General features: G+C 43.1%; 1 protein-coding gene across 42 annotated transcripts in view; it reads left to right on the top strand.

The window, feature by feature from the left end:
• LOC115529744 (receptor-type tyrosine-protein phosphatase delta) overlaps positions 1-22,922 on the top strand; it is a 370,859-nt gene that overhangs the window by 307,147 nt on the left and 40,790 nt on the right. For 25 of the 42 annotated variants that reach the window (XM_030338732.1, XM_030338746.1, XM_030338737.1 and 22 more), the window contains 9 exons: positions 11,698-11,886; positions 13,185-13,193; positions 13,981-13,998; positions 16,009-16,119; positions 16,995-17,006; positions 19,035-19,304; positions 20,548-21,129; positions 21,371-21,516; positions 21,844-21,988. In XM_030338732.1, the coding sequence (XP_030194592.1) occupies positions 11,698-11,886; positions 13,185-13,193; positions 13,981-13,998; positions 16,009-16,119; positions 16,995-17,006; positions 19,035-19,304; positions 20,548-21,129; positions 21,371-21,516; positions 21,844-21,988 (1,482 nt within the window). The remainder of the gene's footprint in view (positions 1-11,697; positions 11,887-13,184; positions 13,194-13,980; positions 13,999-16,008; positions 16,120-16,994; positions 17,007-19,034; positions 19,305-20,547; positions 21,130-21,370; positions 21,517-21,843; positions 21,989-22,922) is intronic. The other 17 variants (XM_030338745.1, XM_030338748.1, XM_030338774.1 and 14 more) reach the window with 3 other exon arrangements.

Raw genomic sequence — 22,922 nt, forward strand, 5'->3', positions numbered from 1 at the left:
CCCTTTGTGGCTTAGCTAGAATGTGGTGGGACTTTAACCTTTTTACAACCACTGATTATTATTTATACATCTGCCAATGAGATTATGACCCTTTGTGTCACTTTGAATTGATAAGTGCTATGAAATAGTCAATGAAGGCAATTATGTAAAAGGAAACAATGCACATGTTTTGTAATTAGATTAAATATTAATTAAATTACCCATCGAACAAAAACCTGTCACAAAAAACTTTTTCAACAAAACCGCCCAACTAAATGAATAAACAAGTTAAATTCCGCACCTAATTAATCGTGTGAATCGCGAGGAATTAGCATTTGCACGGCACCCCTTGTATGTGTTGTAAGGAATAAAGAAATAAAGAAAGAAAGAAAGATCAGACTAACAAGATGGATGTGAGGCTTACCGCTCTGATAGGAAATGTGAAAACATCTGCCTAGGCCACGAAAGGATCGGGATTACCGCTTGAACATGATGGATAAGGCAGAGCGAGTCCATGTTGCCAAGGTGATTTCACAGATGTAAACAAAGCCCAGTATATTCATCATTATACGATTCAGGGATTCTGCTCTCCGCATTACGCTTGGTGCCGTTATGAATATAGAGACCTTGGACCTCATTAATGGCGAGGTAATTAGGTGGTTAGCGGTTTGGATTTTTTTCGGTTGTAATTTTCCCCAGCTCAGGGCTGGTTACCAGTAACCTCACCTCCGGGAATGTGAGGCCAATGTGGGAATTCAAAGAAATTACCTTCACATGATTTTATGGCTTATTCATATTTCCTCTTGCAATTATTGATATCTTTGTAGTTCTCTACACACTCTTATGCTTACAGATGTATATAACCTTCAGTAAAACAGAATAGTTTTCGCACTCAGATAATTTAATCATCAATTATGGAGTTGCTGTAGTTTGACCTAGCAGGACTAATGCTTTTTCTACATGAATTACTATGTCAGAGAAACACACTCCTGAAATGAGCACTGAGTTGCAGAGAGGGAGGGAGAGGGAGAGGGAGAGAGAGAGAGAGAGAGAGGGAGAGAGAGGGCGAGAGAGGGCGAGAGAGGGCGAGAGAGAGAGAGAGAGAGAGAGAGAGAGAGAGAGAGACATAAGGAGAGAGAGAGGGCGAGAGGGAGACAGGGGGAGAGGGAAAGAAGGAGACAGTCTTTGATCTCGGCCTGGCCCAAAAGTCATTTTCTACCAGATGAATCGGGCCCTTCACAGTCATCCCTAATGTCTCTAATGATGCTCTGGAGAAACTCCTCAAACCCTGCAAAGGGTAGCCGCTAATTAAAACTAAACAACCCTCCCGACTGGAACTGAAAATGGGAAAAAAATAAAAAGTCATATCTGCCGGGAGTTTTTTTTTGTTGGTTGTGGGAGTCAGTAATGATTTATCTATATGCCGGCACGCGTCATCCAGCACCGACGGCTCCCGATGCATCATTAGATGGTTTATGACCGCGATGGGGGACGAACGGGAGGACGGGGGAAACTCACTTGTTCAAAGTCAACACGACGGCGCTTCAATAACACGCTAAACTATTCCCGTCAGGCGGCGGCGACGCCGACCGCTGGCCGAGGGGCCTACTCTAGCCCTGTCACTTCTGAAGGGACGGAGGGCGCGGCCCGGAGGGGAATACGATCCTCGGGAGTACGAGAACCTTCTCAGAGTAGATGAGTGTTCTTCAGACAATCCTTCTGACACATGTATCCCTAACCTGTAAACTTGACCTATGAAAACACGTTTTCACAGGTTAAGGTTACAGGTTATATATTATATAAGTCTGACTAGAATTTGATTTACTTAAGCATCTACTATGTAAATCAAATACTAGTCAGAAAAATATAATTGTGTTTTTGGGATTGTGTTTTTAAAATAGATAGTTCTCCTTGTACCTTTTGTTAGCTTGTACATCATTGACATCCGTATTTGGAGATAAAGATGCTTGCATTGTCAAAGTAAGGCAGTATGGACTATTGATGCAAATTCTGACCAACAGCGCAGGGTTTGCCCAGTCCAAAGCAATATATATTTAAAGTTTGGCATATTGATGTATGTGTTTCTACCTGCTGGAAACCATCCCTTGATCTCACAGCCCCCATACTCCCCGCCCTTAGCTCTACAGGTGCACAGGTAATTTCTGCTCCACATTTCACTGCGATATGGTGTGTGGAGCGATATGGTGTGTGGAGCGATATGGTGTGTGGAGCGATATGGTGTGTGGAGCGATATGGTGTGTGGAGCGATATGGTGTGTGGAGCTTGACATTTGTGAGCAAAAAAAAAACGCATTAGAGGCTTGTAGCGGCAGATTCAAGCAGTTGTAGTTATTGCCTTGTGTTTGTGCTAGAAAAACATCCAATGTTCTTGTTTTACTCCAATAATACCTTCATATCTACTGTGATGTCTGCAGTCTACCCCCGTCAACCTTAAGCAAGATGTCTTACCCATAGCTGCTCAATAATGACACGTAGCTAAAGTATTGCCAGTTGCTAAGGAAAAGGTTGCAAAGGCGTCACCTCAATTGAACCACCTCATGTTTATTATGATTACAACGGATTTGGATATTATATCTCTATGGGGGTGTGTTTGTCTGCGTGTTCATGAATGTGTGTGTGTGTGTGTGTGTTTGTCTGTGTGTTAGTGATTATGAATGTGTGAGATAATGAATGTGTTAGTGTGGGTGATCATGAACGTGTTAGTGTATGTGATTATGATTGTGTCTGTTAAGTGTGTGGGATCATGAATGCGTAAGTGTGTGTGATCATAAATGTGTGTGTGTGATCATGAACGCAGGAGTAGTCTGATCTTGTACGTATCCTGGGGCTTAGGGATGAACTAATGATGAATGTGCTGCCTGTCCCATTTCAAAAGGGAGCCTTGAATCCACAATGGCAGCCCTTCTATGGAGTCACGTTGAGAACAGCCCTCGCAGGCGAATCCCAACAGGTCAAACATGCGTAGGGATGGATTGAAACCCAAAAGCGCTCAGATTAAGTACTTTTCCCACAGTGGGTTCACTCAATGCTTTTAGGCGATAGGTGAATAGATGGGCGGTGTAATGAGGTGTGTGTGCGCGAGTGTGTTTGTGTGGGGTGGGCCACAGTGGGCACATTGCTAGTTGTTTATAATCACTCTCCATGCTCAACTCGCTTCAGCAGTCCAGATGTGGGTTGATGGATTAATTTTGTATTTTATCCATACATATTTTTAAGGGGAACCACTCGCGGAGAAAAGGCAGGACATATTGACATGTTGATACTTATCTTAGCGCGGTGTCTGACTCAGCGCTTGAGGGGGTTTGTCAAAGCATTCTGCGCCCCGCACCTCAAACAATAACACCAGAGAACAGTAAACGATAAGGACACATCACTGTTGTAATTATATGCATTTTTCCCTTTTTTCATCTACATCATTTTTTTTTTTCATTCGTCTCTCCAGACCTATTTTTTTTCTTTTTTCTTCGACCACAAATTAACGAGCGACTGTTCCTCAAAGTAAATGGAATCATCGCTCAAGGTAACAAGCAGCAAATGGAATATGCAAAGAGGCGATGCACGGGGAGACTAAAGGAGGATAGAAAGGATGCATGTGTCTGTGTGTGTCTGTGTGTGTGTGTGTGTCTGTGTGTGTGTGTGTGTCTGTGTGTGTGTGTCTGTGTGTGTGTGTGTGAGAGGCGGGCAGGGACGGGACGTAGAAAGAAGACAAATCGAGGAATCATTTCACTACCGAAGCGATTGTTAAGTAATTTTCCAGCAGCAGGCGAATGGATACGGTGCGGGTGTCGGGGGAGGGGGGGCGTGCCCCGTGCAGGAGTTGTGGGAGAACATCAGAACGCTGTCAGGAGCACCGATGGAAGACATCGGTGTTCTGGGCGGGGAGACACGGGGCGTATGGGAAGTGATTGTGGCACGCCATCTTGCTCGTTTTCGCTCTCGTTCGCTCTTGTTCTCTCTCTTTATCTCTCGTCCGCTCTCTCTCTCTCTCTCTCTCTCTCTTTCTCTTTCTCTCTGTCTTTGTCTTTCTCTTTCTCTCTGTCTTTGTCTTTGTCTCTGTCTCTCTGTCTCTCTGTCTCTCTGTCTGTCTCTCTCTCTCTCTCTCCCCCCCTCCCTCCCTCCCTCCCTCGGTCTCTCTCTCTCCTTCTCTCTCTCTCTCTCTGTACCTCGACCCAACATTCCCTCTGAGTATAATAAAGCTAAAGCTGTTGTGCATCATGTCCTCAATGGGTTAAGGGGGGGTGGGGGGTGGAGGGAGGCGACCTGCCTGCCTTGAGACTTGCCCAGTCAGGCCAGTAGACAACCCCCCCCCCCCCCCCCCTCAACCTGCCCCCTCCTCCCATCCTGCCTCATCTCTCCCTTTCTTCTCCCTCTTTAGCCGTCCATTTTAACACCAGCCCCGGAGGCCAGGCAGATACTCAGGCTTTCATTCATTTTCCCTCTCTTTTCTCTTTGCAAAGAATATGGTCTGTGCATGTGTGTTCCTGTGTGTGTGCATGTATTTGTTTGTGTGTGTGTGGGGGGGGTGGGGGTGGGGGGGCGGGTTCATGGTTATTATGAATGGCGTGCGTCAACATAGTAGAGAGAGTAGCGCCGTCTCTCGCCCAAAGTGGATGGTGCGACCCCTCCCATCCCACCCCCCCTACCCCTCCCATCCCACCCCAACCCCCCCCCCCCCCCCCTCCCCCCTCCCCCTCCGTCGGGTGGGTCAGGGTCTGGGTCGGGGGGGGGGGGGTTGTGGTGCTGACGGAAACACAGCCGGGTCAGTTTAATGTGGACTGGTCGTCCGGTGCCATGGCTCCCCAGTGTCCGATAATTCATCGTCTCATGACTTCCTCCTCCCAGCGTTCATTGTTATCAGTGTTTGGGGGAGGTGGCGGCGAGGGGATCGGCACATGTTGGAGGGGGTTTGGATGTTAAGCTAGGCGCTACATATGCACTTAAAGGAGCACAGGACATACTGCTCCTTTAGGTAGTAGAAGTGTCTGTAGTTATGGGTCCTACATCTCTCTGGGTAAACAGAGTTTTATACTGCAACTCATTCCTTAATGTGAATCCCCCCACCAAGTGTGTTTATTGAAGGCGCCACATATTTGAAAGTGCATTAAGTGGTACTAGCCATTTAAGTTGCCATTTAAGTTGTATGTTATGTTTTAGGCATGAGCCACTATTTTTAATTAACGGCTTGTATCATTTGTGTGTATCCTTTTTATCTCACTATTCATTTATACATTTCAGCCCCCCCCACCCCCCTCCTCCCCCCAACATCGTAGAAAAGTCTAAATATTTCACAGTGGCACTTAAAAATAGTGCAAGTCAGAGCTGCAGAGCTATTTAAAATATATTGATCTTTAATCTTTACATTCATCATATTTTTTGTACATACTGTACATTTCAAATTAGGGTAATGATTGTGGGGTTCGAAAATATCAATGTCATTGCAAATGAGCAATGCCAGCGAGCGACCATCTGTGAAGGAGCTTGTGGGGGGAAAACACAGAGAAAGGCCCACCGATGATTAATTGAATGCTTGACAATGGTTTTTCTCACAATCTACGGCATTAGTCGACGTTTTTTTAATGGCAAATAAGCGCCGTTCCATTAATTACACCCTCAAAGCGGGATTTATGGAAGAAACAATCAGTACAGGGAAATGGGGGGTAGAGTATGCTATTCTTCATGGAGACAGATCGTCGCGGAGGTAAGGTTAAGAGAGGCTCACACTTATTTATCCTTTACTTTTCTGACTCTTTGTCACATCAATCCTCCACCTTCCTCTTTCTAATCTTCCTCCTCCCCTATTCGTCCTCCAGCAGGGAGACATTCAACACTGCGTTTGTGGTAATTCCCCATAGCAAAATATACTCTCTAATGATTGATTAAAACTCTATGATATAATTATGCAAACGCTATTTCGACCCCTTGGATTGCGCTGGTGTCAATCCAAACATTGCGGTGTGCTTGTGTTTGGCACCACCCACACTGCCACCTTTTACAGCCTTGTTTCGGAGGTGCCAACTTATTGTGTTGACTCACGGGCGGTTTGTGTTTGAAAGGGTACAATCTCCTCTTTAAACTCTATTACTCCAAATGGAGCCGTTATTACCCTGCAAATCCCCCGTAATGTGTGCATACTAATGTGCGTGGGATGAGATGTTAATAGGCTTAAGTAAAATACCCAAAATATACATTAACCCAATTCGATTTTCTTTTTGTATGTTCAATGCTTATTCCTAGCTCTGCCTATTAATCTTTCAGATAAACACGCATAAACAGTTTTAACCCCCCCCTCCTCCCCCTCTCCTACACACAAGTCACACGCCATCACACCAGTATCTTGGTTCAAAGGAGGCCCAATGCTGCACATATAGAGGAGAGTATTGCGTTTGTCGTTCATTATCTAAAGCGGAGACCATTGAGGAATTTTTAAGGCATATACATTTACATCAAGGGCATTTAGCAGACGCTTTTATCCAAAGGGACGTACATTAAGTACATTCGTCATAAGAAAGTGAAACAATATATCGCATATGCATACCATACACTATATGTTTTACCACATTTGGCGATAAATAGTGACTTAACATACATTTATTTGAATTCATCTTTGAGATTCCCCTTTATCAGAAAAATGTTTTTGAGCTCCCCCCACTCTCTACCGTCCCCTTGTCCATACGGCAGTCTACAGAGTAGACATGTCATCCTTCTAATGTCAAAGGTCAACCCTTTCCCCCAATTGCATGAATTCCAATTATTTCACCTGAGGCAGTGCTCAAACGGACAGGTAATGTCTGGCGGAAAAAAAACTAAGTGCAAGTCACTATATCAGGTTGCATGATTGACACCAGTGCAAGGTCCCACGTTTTAACAGCAGTGTGTGGACTGCATCGGTGTGTGCGTCTGTGTGTGTGTTTTTATATAACCTCCAGTGTTGCTCACACAAGCAGCTATCGTTAAATATAAAAAAGTAAATTGCCACATCTGCAAAGTCCTCTCCAAGGTAGTCGATAAACATTTATGTTCTTGACACAAATGTGTGGAAACCCCAAACACATTCACACGCACGCACACACACACACGCACACAATTGACGCGCAAACAGGCGCAAATAAAGATGTACAACAACGAGAGAATTATATCGAAACTTCAGTGCCGCCAGGCATGCTGCAGTGAAAATAAATATGTACATTATAAATATCACTGAGGACTTGTTCCCTCAACGGGTGACAAACAAATGGGCAGAGTAGAACAGACAATCTGAACGAGAGAGAGTGGGAGAGAGAGAGAGAGATGGGGAGAGAAAGAGAGGAAAAACGGGGACAGATGCTGTCATATAATTGGCAGAAAAAGGAATGGCTGGCCACCTTTTGTTCATCAAGAGCTGCTGCCATTGCTTGCATTATTTTGTTTTGTGCAACAACAAAAGCACAATTAACAGTTCCCTCTTCCATGCCAGCACGACAGAACCAAAACAAAAGTGAATGCATTAGCGCGAATCTGGAGCAGAGAGAAACACTCTGTCTAAAATGATTAAGGTCAATTTTGAAACGACTTGTCCTGTCCTGAAACACTTTCCACAGTGTGGAAAGTGTTGTGGAAAAAAAAAAAAAATCGGAATCAACAACGTTACATAAATTAGGAAATTAATGAAAAAAAAAAAAAAAACTCCCACTTGAGATGAATAAGCTTGTACGTGGAAGAAATAGCCGTTGAAGAAATTGTTAAGATTCCAGGGAGAACACGCCAACACTAATCACATTTAGACTCTCCAGCCATGTCCTACCAGAATCCCAATCGCCGTCATGGGTGATTTTCTCATTAGTGGCGTGGCAGGAAGAATATATCACCTGGGGTTGTCACTCAAGCTAATACCACTGCACTCAATCATACTTTGAAGGAGATAGGGTTCACTGATAAGAAAATTAGCAGGTCACTGAGCTCAAGTAATAAATAAATGACGCACACTAACCCGACACTTAGAAACACGCGCTGGATCGGAGACACTGCGGCAGATATCCGGCATCGTAATATTTATCTTATTAATAATAATACATAGGCCTCTCTACATATATATATATATATGTGCACGAGTCACAGCAATCTCATTCCACTTTCAAAAATGACGTGATGTTGTCTGTAGTGCATTTAGTATATGATTTGGACTGCAAATCATTAGTTTTGGCTCTGCGTGTCGATGCCTTATGAAATCAATAGAGATAATCTCCTAATGGGTTGCAGGCCGTGTCCAGCACTCCTACGTCTTGTACAAAAATGTGCCCACTCAGGGATTTTCTTGAGCCAATGTCCTTTTTATACTCGTCCCATACTTGGCACCACATTCCCATAAGTCCTGATAGGCTGGCAGTAGTTAATGTGTGCAAATTGTCATTGGGGGTCCTTTTATATCAAGCACCAGCGCTCAGCACTTCTAAAGAAGGTGACTCCAGCCTCACTTCCCCTTCCATCTCATTTAGTGTGTAGATCCATTGTTGAATTTATATATATATATAGAGAGAGAGAGAGAGAGAGAGAGAGAGAGAGAGAGAGAGAGAGAGAGAGAGAGAGAGAGAGAGAGAGAGAGAGAGAGAGAGAGAGAGAGAGAGAGAGAGAGAGAGAGAGAGAGAGAGAGAGAGAGAGAGAGAGAGAGAGAGAGAGAGAGATAGACTCTGGAACACTCTGGACGCTTGTCTAGGGTTGTCCTTGAGATTGCAGCTTTCAATGGTGTGGAATAACAAGAGTTTAATGTATGTATTTACACAAACCAGTTGTGGTTTTACCGGATTGTATACATGTGTTAAGCAAAAACCTGGCTTAGATCAGGCCTATAAATCCCACCAACAAAATAAGCCATCGATCAACAATGAACACAACTTATTCACCAAACATTTCAGAGTTCCACCCTTGAGTGTGTTGTTAACAGCCTCGCCTGCTCGTTGCTGATCATTTAACATCAAGTTCAAAACAAGGTCCTTGACAACTGTTTGCACTGCATATCCCCCCTCCTTCAATTTACAATTTGCCATGTCCGCCATGATATCCGTTTGTCAATAGTCAACATTAAAAAACAAACTGTACAATATACATGGCAGCATTTCAAATTAAACGTCCATTAGGGAGACCGATTTATTTTTTGCTTGCTCGTTAGAAAAGTGCTGCAGCAGCTCCCATTATGCTGAGTGTTTGACCAGCGCTGAAGTCGGCAAATGTGTTACATTTTTGTACAATTATTAAGTAATCCGAATGTGACACGCTCTGACGTAGCGAGAATAACGTGAAGATGTGTTTTATAAGGTTAACCCTTTATGTTAGTCATTGGTAGTGCGGATTGCATCTGATCGCGATGCTGGTGAGGAAAGGTCGATGGTGAATCTCTGTTGCCATGACGTCGTGTCAAGTGGAGAGGGTGGTATTTAATTGCACTCAGGGCCGGGGAAAACAAATCATTTAAAAATGACAGTTGTGGGCAAGCATTTTTTTTTTTTAAAACACAAGTGGGGTATGCATCTTGGACCCCCTTCAAATGGAAAGAAGAAGGTTGTACTGAAAACACCTTGATCGTACCTGATCACAGTCGATTTGAGTAGTTCAAACTGTGTTTATAAATGAGTACTTCACGCATAGTGGGGCAGCCTTTTCTCAAAAAGGCCGCTCTTACGAGAATATCTTATTTGGCAAAATGTGTTTTTATTGTTTTGTTAATGTCACTATATAGCCTCAATCAATGTTCTTAATGTGCCATGGTTCATTTAAGTGTGCTTGCGGCTATTGTGTTTGATCAGTTTCAGTTTCAATTTAAGTAATCGTCTTGTTTGACCTTGAGGAGACCGAAGGAAGCTACTGCGTAATGTTCAATCGTTTCCACTTCCTGTCCCTGGATTTCCCCTTTTCAGTGGCCATTTCATTCATTACTATTATTGAATGGCTCTTTTGTAGTTATTTTTAGTTTAAAATAAATCTGCGAAAAATGTTAACTCCATTTTTCAGGCATGCTGAAAAATGTTATCGCCGTTTGGGAATGTTTTCTGTTTTGTGAAGGAGCTCTTGTCATTTGACCACGAAAGTTAAATTATCTGGATTTTTTAATGTCCGTTTCTTTCTAGTCATCACGACAACATAGGCAATCTGTCATTATTGAGATTAAATGATAATGGAAAATTACATTTCTACTGTTATTGATGCTGTGGATGCAAGGGAAATGAATAAAATTGTCTAACCCCCCTCCCCCTCACAATCCTATGGCATTGTGGGTAGAGATGTGAGCCATATCAGTGGGCCATGAACACTGTATATACTTTATATCTATGCATCACAACCAAAGCAGCAGTTTCCCAGAGAGTTATCGGCTTCAATTTAAAACAAACAACCCCCATAAACGACTGTTGTAATGTTTCCCTTGCTCTGCATGCAATTATACATTTCAAGTGGTACTCTTGGGGCCTACAAAGGTCTGAGAAAACCTCACCAGCGGATACGATGCTGCTTCACATTACACATCATGTTAAATCATTGCAGGGTTCTGTCGAGAAACACCACTGATATCGTAAGAAGAAAAAAAATAGGCCTGCAGACGTTTTCTTTTTATTCAAAACATCTCATTGCAATTCAAAGAACAAAATTGAACGCAATGCATTTGAGGCATGCTGTAAATTGAAAAAGTGAATCAATAATGGCCCATGGCAGTTGGCCGGCACACTAAATTACTAAAGTACAAAAGAAGTTTGAAAGTTCACCCTGTTGTAATAGGGTTTGAAACATCTTTGGAGGAGATTCTCCTGCCAGATACCCAAAAGCGTTATTGGAAGGGGGCCACTGTTGTCATTTGGCTCTGCGCAGGATCTGAATGATCTTTTCAAACCGATGTGTCCTCATGAAAATTTCATGAACAAAGTGACTGCCCACAAATGTAAAAGCTGTTCAGGACAGAAGCATAAGCTGCTAGTTAACCATAGGGCAACCAAGTTTAAATGTAGAGGTTTGATAGGAATCTAATTAGCAGTTACCTGAATCGGGCTTTGTAGCAATGTAATACTGCTATACAGATGGAGATATTTCTGTATTTTGAATTGAGTTTGCATAATCAGCTCAGAACACAAATCACACATTGCATTCAGCAAGGTGAAAATCAGGTATTATTACTTTTATATTGTCTTGTTTTGCTGCAATAAAATGCCAGAGTGAGATACAAGCTAATTATCCTTCTTTAGATTGAAAATGCTTAACTCTGTTTATACGGTGAACCGGGGTGAAGAAATTCATGCAAAGCAGCCAGCTGAGTTTTAAACATAAAAGGATGCAGTAGTGAGTCCCCATGAAGTACTGCAAGTAAACCGACGTCGGCTTACTTATAGTTTGTTTTTACAGTTCTAATATCTACAACTCATTTGAATTGGTCGATGGAGCAAATCATCCAACTTCAACTTGATTTTTGGTAACCAGAAGATTGCTGGTTCGATCCCCGGCTCCTCCAAGCGTCGCAGTGTCCCTGAGCAAGGCACCAACCCCTTAGTCCTCCCGGCGAGCTGGCTGTCGCCCTGCATGGGTGACACCGCCGTCGGTGTGTGAATGTGTCCATGAACGGGTGAATGTGAGGCAACATCGTAAAGCGCTTTGAGTGGCCAGTGGTTAGAAAAGCGCCGTATGAATGCAGTCGATCTTACTGCTCCGTGTTGACCCCTGTCCCCCTCCCTCCTTGTGCCCCCAGAGGACCAGCTGCCTGCGGGGTTCCCCACCATAGACATGGGCCCCCAGTTGAAGGTGGTGGAGCGCACGCGCACCGCCACCATGCTCTGCGCGGCCAGCGGCAACCCGGACCCCGACATCTCCTGGTTTAAGGACTTCCTGCCCGTCAACACCACCAACAACAACGGCCGCATTAAACAGCTCCGATCGGGTAGGTCGACTCCACCCCTCCCCGCCCCCCTCCCCCCCAACGCTGCCCTCATGGCTAGCACCCTCCGAGTACTCTGGGAAATCCCAACACTGGGACTTTTGCTTTGGGTTGTTTTTTTTTCTTTTGTGTGTATATTTTTGGGTTGCTGTTTTTTCTCCTTGATTATTCTTCTACTGCTTTAGTTCCCACTGTGTCCTTCTTCTTGTTGTTTAACTTGCACAGTTTGGTTTTGGTTTCTGTAGGTAATGGCATTGAGTCCTCTCTTCGACTATCTGTGTGTGTGTGTGTGTGTGTGCGTCCGTCCCGGTGTGTGGGTCCTGGTGTGTGTGTGTGTGTGTGTGTGTGTGTGTGTGTGTGTGTGTGTGTGTGTGTGTGTGTGTGTTGTGTATCTCCCCTTCCTACCCCTTGTCTTCCAGTGTTGTCGTGGCCCTGTCGAACTTGTCCCTTCTTGTAAATGTTCTGCTTCTATATTTGCGTCTTCATTTCTCACTGCTGTAACTCTTATATTTTACTTAGAAGGATGTGTTGGGGTTGGCCTTTTTATGTTGATATGATTTCCACTGCCTCTGAGCAGTTTGTTTTTTGCTGTGGGTTCCATTCTCGTCATCACTTCTTTCATTGTTTTTACTCACTCAGAACTTGCAAAATATGCAAAAAAGAGGAAAGAATTAACTAGGAAAGCAGTTGCCAAGCACTAAGACTATCACATATTTGCACAAAATGTCTGTGATTTTCATCTTTTGTCAATTTTTCGAAGGAGATTTTTACATCAGAATCTGAATGTGAAACATTTCCTAGCTTCTAAAGTCACACTTGTGTTGTGTGAGGTCAACAAGGAATTAACATTTAAGGCACAAGACTCCACTTTTCATTACATACTACAACCTTGAAACTTTGAATTATGAGGAATTTCTGCTTTACGTGCCGTAGAGCTTTTTTTAATTAGTATGCAGCAACTTAATCTAAAAAGTAGTCCCCTGAATCATTCAATACATAATATCTTTTCTTATAATGCAGCTGGAAACACATTTGATTCACAGTAAAACGTAACTCTTCTATGTTTGACCACCTGTCCTCCCAAACTTCACAGCTGTCCTTGTCGGGTCTTCTTCGTGTTAACCCTCCTTCCCTTGTTTTCAACAGAACTGTGTAGAATTAACCCTTTGATTTAAAAATGTGGGACTTTCGATTCGCGTAGCGTTGATGCTTTAAAAACAAACCTTGTTAACTAAAAACCTAAGAGCTATAATCACATTCTTATGCTGTCTTTCTTCTTCTCTGTATTTTTAAATCTACAGAATCCTTTGGTAAGTGCTTAGTTCTGAAGCACACATCACCCCCACTAATGTTCATGTTACCAACAACTATTAAAATGCATGGCATGCATTTTACTAACAGTTACAGTAGCCAACTCACAGAGGTGGCAGGGACACACAAGCTTACCCTACCCACCACGACTGGTCTCACTACCAGCAGAGGCACTTCTAGGACAGATAATTTTACATTAGGCACAAAAAGTTTAGCACAAAAATAACAATGATTAATGTTTAACATGTCTCACGTGTCTGCCACTCACTCACTGACCCACTTATCCACTTACTCTCTTCACACCTGTTTGTGTTACGTTAGGCTGTGTCCAGATTCTCCGTAGCTCAGGGCCTAGCAGAGCCAAAGCATACCAGGAGCCGCAGCTCCCACTCTTGTTTCCTACATGCCAAATCCACAAAGTCTTTCCTTTGTAATAGATGGGCCTCACTTGGTCCTCAGAAGTCATTGTCGCTACCGACATTGGCCCCAAGCCTGTGGCACTTCAGTGTGTTCAAAAGTTCCTCTCTCTAACCTATGGTTTTCCTATGATGACTCCTGCCTTTTCTTTACCACTAGAGTACAGAAACTCTCTCTCTCTCTCTCTCTTTCTCTTTCTCTTTCTCTTTCTCACTCTCACTCTTCCCTCTCTCACTCTCCCTCAGAACCTTTATTTACGTACCCTGTTAAATCTAATTTGATTCTTCTTCCAAAGCCCCCCAAGCCTCTATCTTCTCGTACTAATGCTTCTTCTTTCTAATCTTATTTGCATTCATATTATCCACCCAGGTGGTACACCAATAAGAGGTAAGAGTGCTGAACTGACGTTCACAGAATGAAAATAAAACGAATTCATTCTTGCTGTCAACCCATCCATTCATTCGAATCACCCTCCATTTTGTCCCCCGTTTACCGATTCCAAATCCCATTTCGTTCATTAAGATCTTTTTTTCTTTGGTCCTGTTTCGTTGACTCTTCCATTTCTGTACGTCTATGCTTTATTTTACTCCTTTGTCTCCTGGTTTTCCAGGCCCCACTTGGCTCACTTGTGATATGCTTGCCATGGCTCAAATAAGCATATCCAATGACAATTATTTTTAAACAATTTTCTTTTTTTATCCGTTCATTTTTGTTTTCTTTTCGGCCATAGCGAATCATGTGTCCCTCTTTTTGTCCAACTAAAACAACCAAGCCTTTTTTCCCCTTAGCTGCTCTTATTCAGCTCCTAAAGTATGCGCAGATTGCCGTGGAAGCACGCAGGCATGCTGAAGACAATACTGCCTTTTCTATGCCTTTTTTTCTCCCAAAGAGTTATTTCTATCTTTGCAAACTATTTTTTTTTAATTTCCTCTATTTGCTTTCCTCTTCTGTACCTTCTACAAAAAAGCCCAAACAACTACTTTTTTGATAAAGTTTCTACGGTGCTTTTTTTCTCTTTCACCTATTTTTCTTACTTTTCTTGGGTTTGGAGACTATTTTACTTTTTTGACTTTTTTCTTCAGGGTTTGGGGGAAGGCATACAGTTGAGGCCGGCGAGGACCCTGATTGGCTAATTTTTGCCGTGTGACATGGAGTTTGAGAGTTGTTGAATTTAAAGCCATTTTTCCCCTCGGGTCATGTGACACCACACTGCTGATCCCATTGGTGGATTTTTATGGGTGTCTTTTGTAGCTTTGACAAGCTTACGCAGTGGTTGGTTGACTTCTTGTGGGCTCTGGCCGACATTTTGAATTTTGTCTTCTAATTCAATTGCATTTTATTTTTCAGCTAAGGGTTGTCAGAAGGTTGTAAGTTGTGCCGACATACATCTCTTGCTATTTGGGAAGATGTGCATGTCCAGACTTTTGTTACCGAGGGTTATCTATTGGTTTCGCTTTGCACAAAACTGAACAATTATTTTTTTAAACATGTAAGCAGCCTTTTTTCAATTTTTTTATACAACGCTGCATTTTTGATAGTCACTTCAACATCAAGAAGTCCCAAATTTAGATGACTGTTTCAAGTCACATGTGATTGAATATGCTAAGTCCATACCTAAATTTCTTTCTTTCAATTGTCCTCCCTTTTTATGCTGCTTTCTTATACTGTAAACCTCTTTTGTTTGATCCACGCTTCCCTGAAGCAGTATCACTCATTCCCATATTGACCAGTCCAGTGATCTGTTGTATATTGTAGGTCTCGCCCCTATACCTCACCTGTAATTTGAATTATATAGCATATATTATTATCCTCTTAATATGCATATGCATATATACAGTCTTTAGGATGAGTTAAGATGGCATCGATCATTCAATATTTGAATGTTTTTCTTGTTCTCTCTTTCAAAGTCATCAAAGATGATACAAATATACAATTAATAAAATTAATAATGCAAGTTCAGCCTTGTTAATATTATTATATTTTAATTTATACACATAGTCTGTCTGGCCTTGTTCAAAGGAACAGCACTCCTTCATTGCATGTGCAAGGTTTGAAGCTGCAATCTCACAGTATGTGAACAGTGGATATTTCCGAAGATATGATAAATATAGGGGAATAACTTTGAATCACTTACAACTTTAAACTGATACGTGAATTCCCGATATGTGAAACAATAAATTGGCCACTCTTAAAGATATGCAACTCGAGGTGGTTTGGGATTCAATGATTTCTTGACATTTCCATTTATACTACCACAGTACCAACTTTTAATTGGGCAGAGCCAGGGGAAAAAAAACAAAGGGATAATCGCCTTTTGAAGCATGTTCTCATTTAATTTTTGATACGGTCACGATTTTAACCAATTATCTCCCTGCATCCATTGTTATTCTCAACTAGGGGCCCTGCAGATTGAGCAGAGCGAGGAATCGGACCAGGGAAAGTATGAATGTGTGGCCACCAACAATGACGGGACGCGCTATTCTGCTCCCGCCAATCTGTATGTGCGAGGTAGGAAGCTGCGGTCATCATAACTCAGTCAACAGGTTCATGTACACGTTTGACTGAAAATCAAGTGTTAAAATATTGAATAGTAAGTGAATGATGTGGGGTCACGGAACTGAATCTGAACCTTGAACCACGGTTTGCCTGGTTGCGTCCTGCGAACACATGTGAAGAAGGTAATTATGGTATGGAGGTTTTTCTTGGGGGAGGGGGGGTTTGCACTCAACCTACCTGTGTGGATTTGAACCTGTTTGCTATGCTAATTGTTTTTCTTCTCCTCTAATTGATTATCCGAAGCCTTAACTTGAATGACTTAACCGCTTGTTGTTTTTACCTACTAATCACGCCTGACAGTTTTAACGAAACGTGGTGGACTACTCTCTGCCCCTAGATTTTGAATGTCGTGTGTGTCCTTTCCACCAAGTAGTTTAACAGATCCTTCCAAATTCTGTCTTTTGTTTCTCTCCTCTTGAAGGACCGCCTTATTTCACATTTTTCGTTCAATAATTAAAAATGTAATGAATAACATTATGTGCAGCTTAGTAAATTAGTAAAAAAAAAACATCACCAAATTCAGTTGATATCTACTGCACATTTGTCTTAAAAGTAGGCCTAAATACGTTATGCGCTTATACAAGACAGTGCCAAAAGAAATGTAATCTCATCCATATGACAAATAAATAATAAATAACTTTAAATATTAACAGAAAAGGGTCTGGGAAAGAGATCCCAGCTCCCACCTTTTTGAACCAGAGGGTCCTTCAGTCTTGGCATAGCATTTGACCTCCTTGATTATGGCCTTTTTACTCTCTGTGTTTCCCTTGTCTCTCTCCTTCCCTCATTTTATTTTTGCTCTGCATCAAACCCTAAACATCCCTCAGAGCTACGAGAAGGTTGGTGCTTTTACTTTTTAAAACCAGAAATGATCAATCATTTGTTTTCCACCAAAGCCTCAAAATGTGATTCATGTGACCATATCTCCATGGCACCATAGCTGTTTCATCATTTATTTTACAATGTTAACCTCCGTTGATGCAATTTCCGAATAATTTGCAAACGCTGTCGTACGTTCTGTGTTCGTGGGACCCAGTGAAAATGGCAGACTCCCGATCCTTGACTGAATGCTTGAACATTCAGTCAAGAAACATGTTAACACACACTGCATGCTAACACAACTTTTAATCTTGGAAATTGGGCGGGAGGGTAAATGGTATTTGCATCTTTTGGCGGGAGTTTGTTTGCATGGTCACCCGGTAACGCTCAAGTTGAAAGTTGTCTTCCCCTTACACCTGTCAGTGTTCCTGCTTGGTGACTTCAATAAACGCCAGCACAATAACTTTGGCATTAATGTGTGAGGACAGGACCACCAAAATATGTAAACATGTATATTTAAAAATATTATTTACAATGCCTAGCTTTTCAGAATAAAATTACTAAATACTAGGTAGTTAAAAATAATTGAATAAGGGGACTCACTCACACATATTACATCGTGGTTAAAATGCCCCCTTCTGCTTTTACAGCAAATTACATTTTGTTGAGTGGTAATATTCCCCCTTTCCCCCAGAGAAAAATACATTTCCTCTGATGAGAGTGACTCAACCCTAGGATGTCATGAAAGAATAATGTGTTTGAGTCATTATCATTAATACTTGACAAATGTAATGATCGAATTAACAGGTTGAACACTCCATAGCAGGGGAACACAAGCCAATTGGATATTAATTTAATATAGAAGGAGATAAAAGTTGTATTTAATAATGCAAGAAGTTCCTCTGCTGTTGATTTCCTCTCTGGAGAGGTGCAATCTGCTTGGCATAACAAGCCGTTCAAAAGGTTGGCAGATGACATCGGGACAAATGTCAGTCATCTAAAGATGGCAAAAAATATGTCCATTTCGTAACGCACGTCATATCAAAATCCTACCAACATTGTATAAGAGCGTTGGTCACTAATTGTCACTTCACAGAAAACCCAGTGAGTCTGAATATTCATAAGCAGTAACACTGAACTCATGCCTTAAATTTTGACGTTGTGATCCTTTCCATTTTGCCTTGCATCCTACCACTCTCGGCGTTAACACCATGTGACAATGCCAGTTGTCATACCAAATTATAAAAAATTAACCATATTTGACTGACCCTTTGAACCCTTTCCATTGGGTGTTGCAGCAGTGCAAATCTGAAACCGTTGTGGTTTAGTTTTTGCGCTGTTGCAAAAAATACGACTTGAAATCGTCTGCAATAGCCTTTATGTCCATTGTGCTCTACTCCTTAACATCGATTCTCTCTATAAACATGACTGTTACAGAGAGTAGTGTTTCATCCAATAGGCATGGATCCATCTCTTGTGTCATTTAAATATTTTTTTAATCCTTTTGTGTAATTTTATTTGAAAACCAATTCGTTTTCAATTTGCATCGGCTTTTGCGGCAAGGCTGATGACCACAAAAGCAAACACTGTTTACATTCCATTGTGATACGTGTCCCTTTCTGAACGGTATCTGTGTGTGTATGTGTATGTGAGGATTTGGTGCGACACATTCATTCCCATCAACTGGGGGCGTGCAGCATAAAAACAGGTTGCCATTCAACTCTGCAATCCATTTTTACCGTCCAGTATTGTATGTGCTGTTCTGTTCACATCGCGTAGTCACATCATATTTTTGTGCATGATTGTCACAGTTATACGTTGGTATATTGCCTTAAGTCCACAGGGTGGTTTTAATAAACGCTTTCGCTGTTATTGTTATGTCATCCAATACTTTGGCTCCGTTACCAACACTATATTTGTGCATATTTGTATTGGTATACCGTCAAAGTTAACATGAAACGCCTGACATTAGCTCCAACGGCAGCCATTATCTTCCAGTATCCCTGTCTTCTTTTCCCTGGTTTTGAACCGACTTCGTCTTCCCCCAGTCCGTCGGGTCCCGCCGCGCTTCTCCATCCCGCCCACGGACAACGAGATCATGCCGGGCGGCAGCGTCAACATCACGTGCGTGGCGGTGGGCTCGCCCATGCCCTACGTCAAGTGGATGCTGGGCGCCGAAGACCTGACCCCCGAAGACGACATGCCCATCGGACGCAACGTGCTGGAGCTTACCGACGTGCGTCAGTCGGCCAACTACACGTGCGTGGCCATGTCCACGCTGGGGGTGATCGAGGCCGTGGCGCAGATCACGGTGAAAGGTAAAGACAGACGCTTGGTTGGTGCCAAACAACCCGAGTCCAGTAGTTATCTTATTTGATAACCAATTGGTTTGCAATGTGCATCGGCTTTTGGGGGAAACATACCCCAAGTGCCAAGCACTTGGTTCTATGAACATCCTCACTGTACCGACAGTGAAATATTGTTCTCCTTCTTCTGACAAATGTAGTTATTGCAAGTCGCTTAAATGTAAATGTAAGAGGGCTTCCGGGTTCTACCCCCAACGCCTGTCAAACTTAAGAGATGCCCTAACCCCTGACTGCACCCTGAAGACATACATCCATAACACTTAGTGTCTCTACATATACGCCAACGCTAAAAGGCTCCCTTCAAGTCACGTTTGAAGTCTAGTTTAATGTGTACATGCTCGCATGGATAACGATATATCCATGCGGTCGTTTTAAACACCCCTTCCTGATGCCATAAATCGTTTGCAGAAGATCTAGCCTTAAGCCGTAGACAAGTCCTGGCACACGGACCCCTCATCCCCCATGCCTTACTCACCCGGTTTAGAGCGCAGCGTAACGTTTATCTCTCACAGAGCCCGGAGATCCTCCCTCTCACCGCTTGTGTACGTGAAAGCGTGGGTGAGGGGTTGTTTGAAAAAATAAGAGTGGGTATTGTTTGGTATCCTCTTAGGACACGCCTGTTATCAGAAGGGGTAATCACATCGAGGCAGCGTCTCGCCGGAGAGATCTGGATGATTTGTGTTCCAGTGTTGCCGCATGCCATGACACCAGACAGAATGATGCACAAACACTCCAGCTTAGTTTTTTATTTCGTTTTTCATCGCAGCAGCCATAACATGGTGGTATTAGTCACAATATAACGGTGTCTGGCAGAGGTCTTCAGCCCGAGCATGCTTCAGGTGGCATATAAAGACAATATATTGCCCTGATATATCTCAGTGGGCTGCCAGTGCGGGAGAATTAAAGACATAAATTTTACTGCTAAATTATTAAGGAGATAAACACTAGGAAATCCCTAGATTAATGGCACCTAGTACCCCTTTCAAGGTTTTATTTTCTTTCGAACACGGTTGGAGAGGTACCTGAACCCCCATGATCATTCTTTCATTCTTAGGTCTTGGATGAAAATATACATCATCATTGACACATGCAGTATGTTCACGCGTCATGTTTCTGACATGGCACATTCAAATCTAACACAAACGTCCATTCCTCTTCCGAATCGGTCTTACTATTATTTTCATTTTCAAACCAGCGCTACCCAAGTCCCCGGGGGTTCCCGTGGTGACGGAGCGCACTGCCACCAGCATCACGCTGACCTGGGACTCGGGGAACCCCGAGCCTGTGGCCTACTACATCATCCAGCACAAGTCCAAGTCGTCGGAGGACCTGTACAAGGAGATCGACGGCGTAGCCACCACGCGCTACAGCGTGGGCGGCCTCAGCCCCTACTCGGACTACGAGTTCCGCGTGGTGGCGGTGAACAACATCGGCCGCGGCCCGCCCAGCGAGGCCATCGAGGCCAAGACGGCGGAGCAGGCACCCAGCACGGCGCCCAGACAGATCAGGGGTCGTATGCTGAGCGCCACCACGGCGGTCATCCACTGGGACGAGCCCGAGGAGGCCAACGGGCAGATCATGGGCTACAGGGTGTACTACACCATGGACTCCAACCAGCATGTCAACGTGTGGGAGAAGCAGATCGTCCGGGGGTCCAACTTCGTCACCATCCAGGGCTTGATACCCAACAAGACCTACTTCATCAAGGTGCTGGCCTACACCTCTGTGGGCGACGGACCTCTCTCTCCTGACCTGCAGATCATCGCCAAGACCGGAGGTAGGAAATAACACAATTGAATCTATGGAATTGACTTTTTGTTATTATTGTATAATTCCATGAAAATTATAATTGTGGGGGTTCAGTCGGTTTCAATCTGCAACCTCACCGCTAGTTGCCACTAAATCCTACACACATTATCACTAATATCAGGTCTAATTGCAGACGTGGTTTGAGTGACGCCTGGCTCAGCATTTTGTAGTAACCGACAACACTCTCTTGGCGTCAATCTATTTTGCAGTTCCTTCACAGCCGACAGACTTCAAAGGAGAAGCCAAGTCAGAAACAAGCATTTTATTGTCCTGGATCGCCCCAGCGCAGACAGGGCAGGACAACCAGATCCTGGGGTACGAACTGCTGTACAAGAAGAGGGACGACAAGGAGGAGGTAACTAGCTGCTCTCAGTATATTTCATTGAACTCTTAACTTTGCGAACTCTGAATCACACTGAATCATCTTGAATCATCCCATACAAATTGCAATCCTCTTTCATTGCATGTGATTCACAATGACGGTTGCATATTACCTTCAACAAGTTATAGTTTCTCTGTTTAGGAGGGTCGTGATTTGAATTTCAATACCACGATCTTCATATTTCCTATAATCTTATGACTCCAAGACGGTGGCTCCACTTGTAACGTCATGTGGCATCACGTGAAACCCTGCTATCGCAAAACAAGTGAAGACATAAATAACGCCACCTTCCCCCTACAGAAACGGATCAGCTTCGAGCCCACCACTTCGTACCTCCTGAAGGACCTGAAACCCTTCACCACGTACACCTTCCAGCTCGCCGCGCGGAGCAAGCATGGGGACGGAGCGTACACCAACGAGATATCGGCCGAAACCCCACAAACACGTAGGTCCCCTTCCTTATCTGACCTCTAAATACGGAGACTGTGCCGAAGAGTTGTAACAACTTATGGACGTTGGTGGACAATATGCATAGAGCATTCATTTCAAATGCATCACTTTATGTACATGTGCAGAAAGCCAAGCTGAAAATTAAACTCAATTTGTTTAACAAGGCACACAATGCCTTGCCTGATGATGCATTTGAAATGTAAAAAACTGAAATAAGGTCAATCGAGGTTAGTTTTACTTGTATCTGATGTGCACTTGGCCATTCCCTATTCACTTTGAATAGACACCTGACCTTTATTGTGAAGTCTGGTGGCAAGGTTACCAAAAAAAACACTCTACCTTTGTTGTGCAAAAGCATTCTGACGTGGGCATATAACATATTGCATTATTTATATGATCCCTAATACCGACTGTCATCTAGTTGTTTCGGAAGAGCTTATTTTTTTTCGATCTATAAATAAAAACCAGAACCTTGTCTCCTGACATCACATCAGCCGAACTGAATACGCTGAACACTTGCAGGCTTGCAGAACTTTCTATGCTATGCTTTCTACGTCAAAATTCAACATTAAGGACAGGAAAGCCAAAATGGACGCCCTTATCGGGTCTGATTGGAGGGGGCATTGAGAGGTAGTTAAGGGAGGGAGGTAGGGAGGGGCGTATATATGTATATATATTCGTATAGGAATTGCTCATAGAAAGCTCTGTATTGTCGTGTATCATGGGTATATTCAGATGAAATATAACAATTGTTTCAAATGACAGAAGATACAGACGTATCTTGCAAAATCCTCTTTTGCACCGCAAAAGGTTGAATCAGACTAGGGCAGAGGTGAAGGTAGGTATCGAAGTGGAAACAACTCAGTGTGTTCCTTGATGTAGGTGCGGAGGTAAATACTGACGTAAGATAAAGTAACAGTGCATGTCAA

Source organism: Gadus morhua, chromosome 17 (genome assembly GCF_902167405.1).
Source record: "Gadus morhua chromosome 17, gadMor3.0, whole genome shotgun sequence".
In the NCBI taxonomy this organism is placed as follows: domain Eukaryota; kingdom Metazoa; phylum Chordata; class Actinopteri; order Gadiformes; family Gadidae; genus Gadus; species Gadus morhua.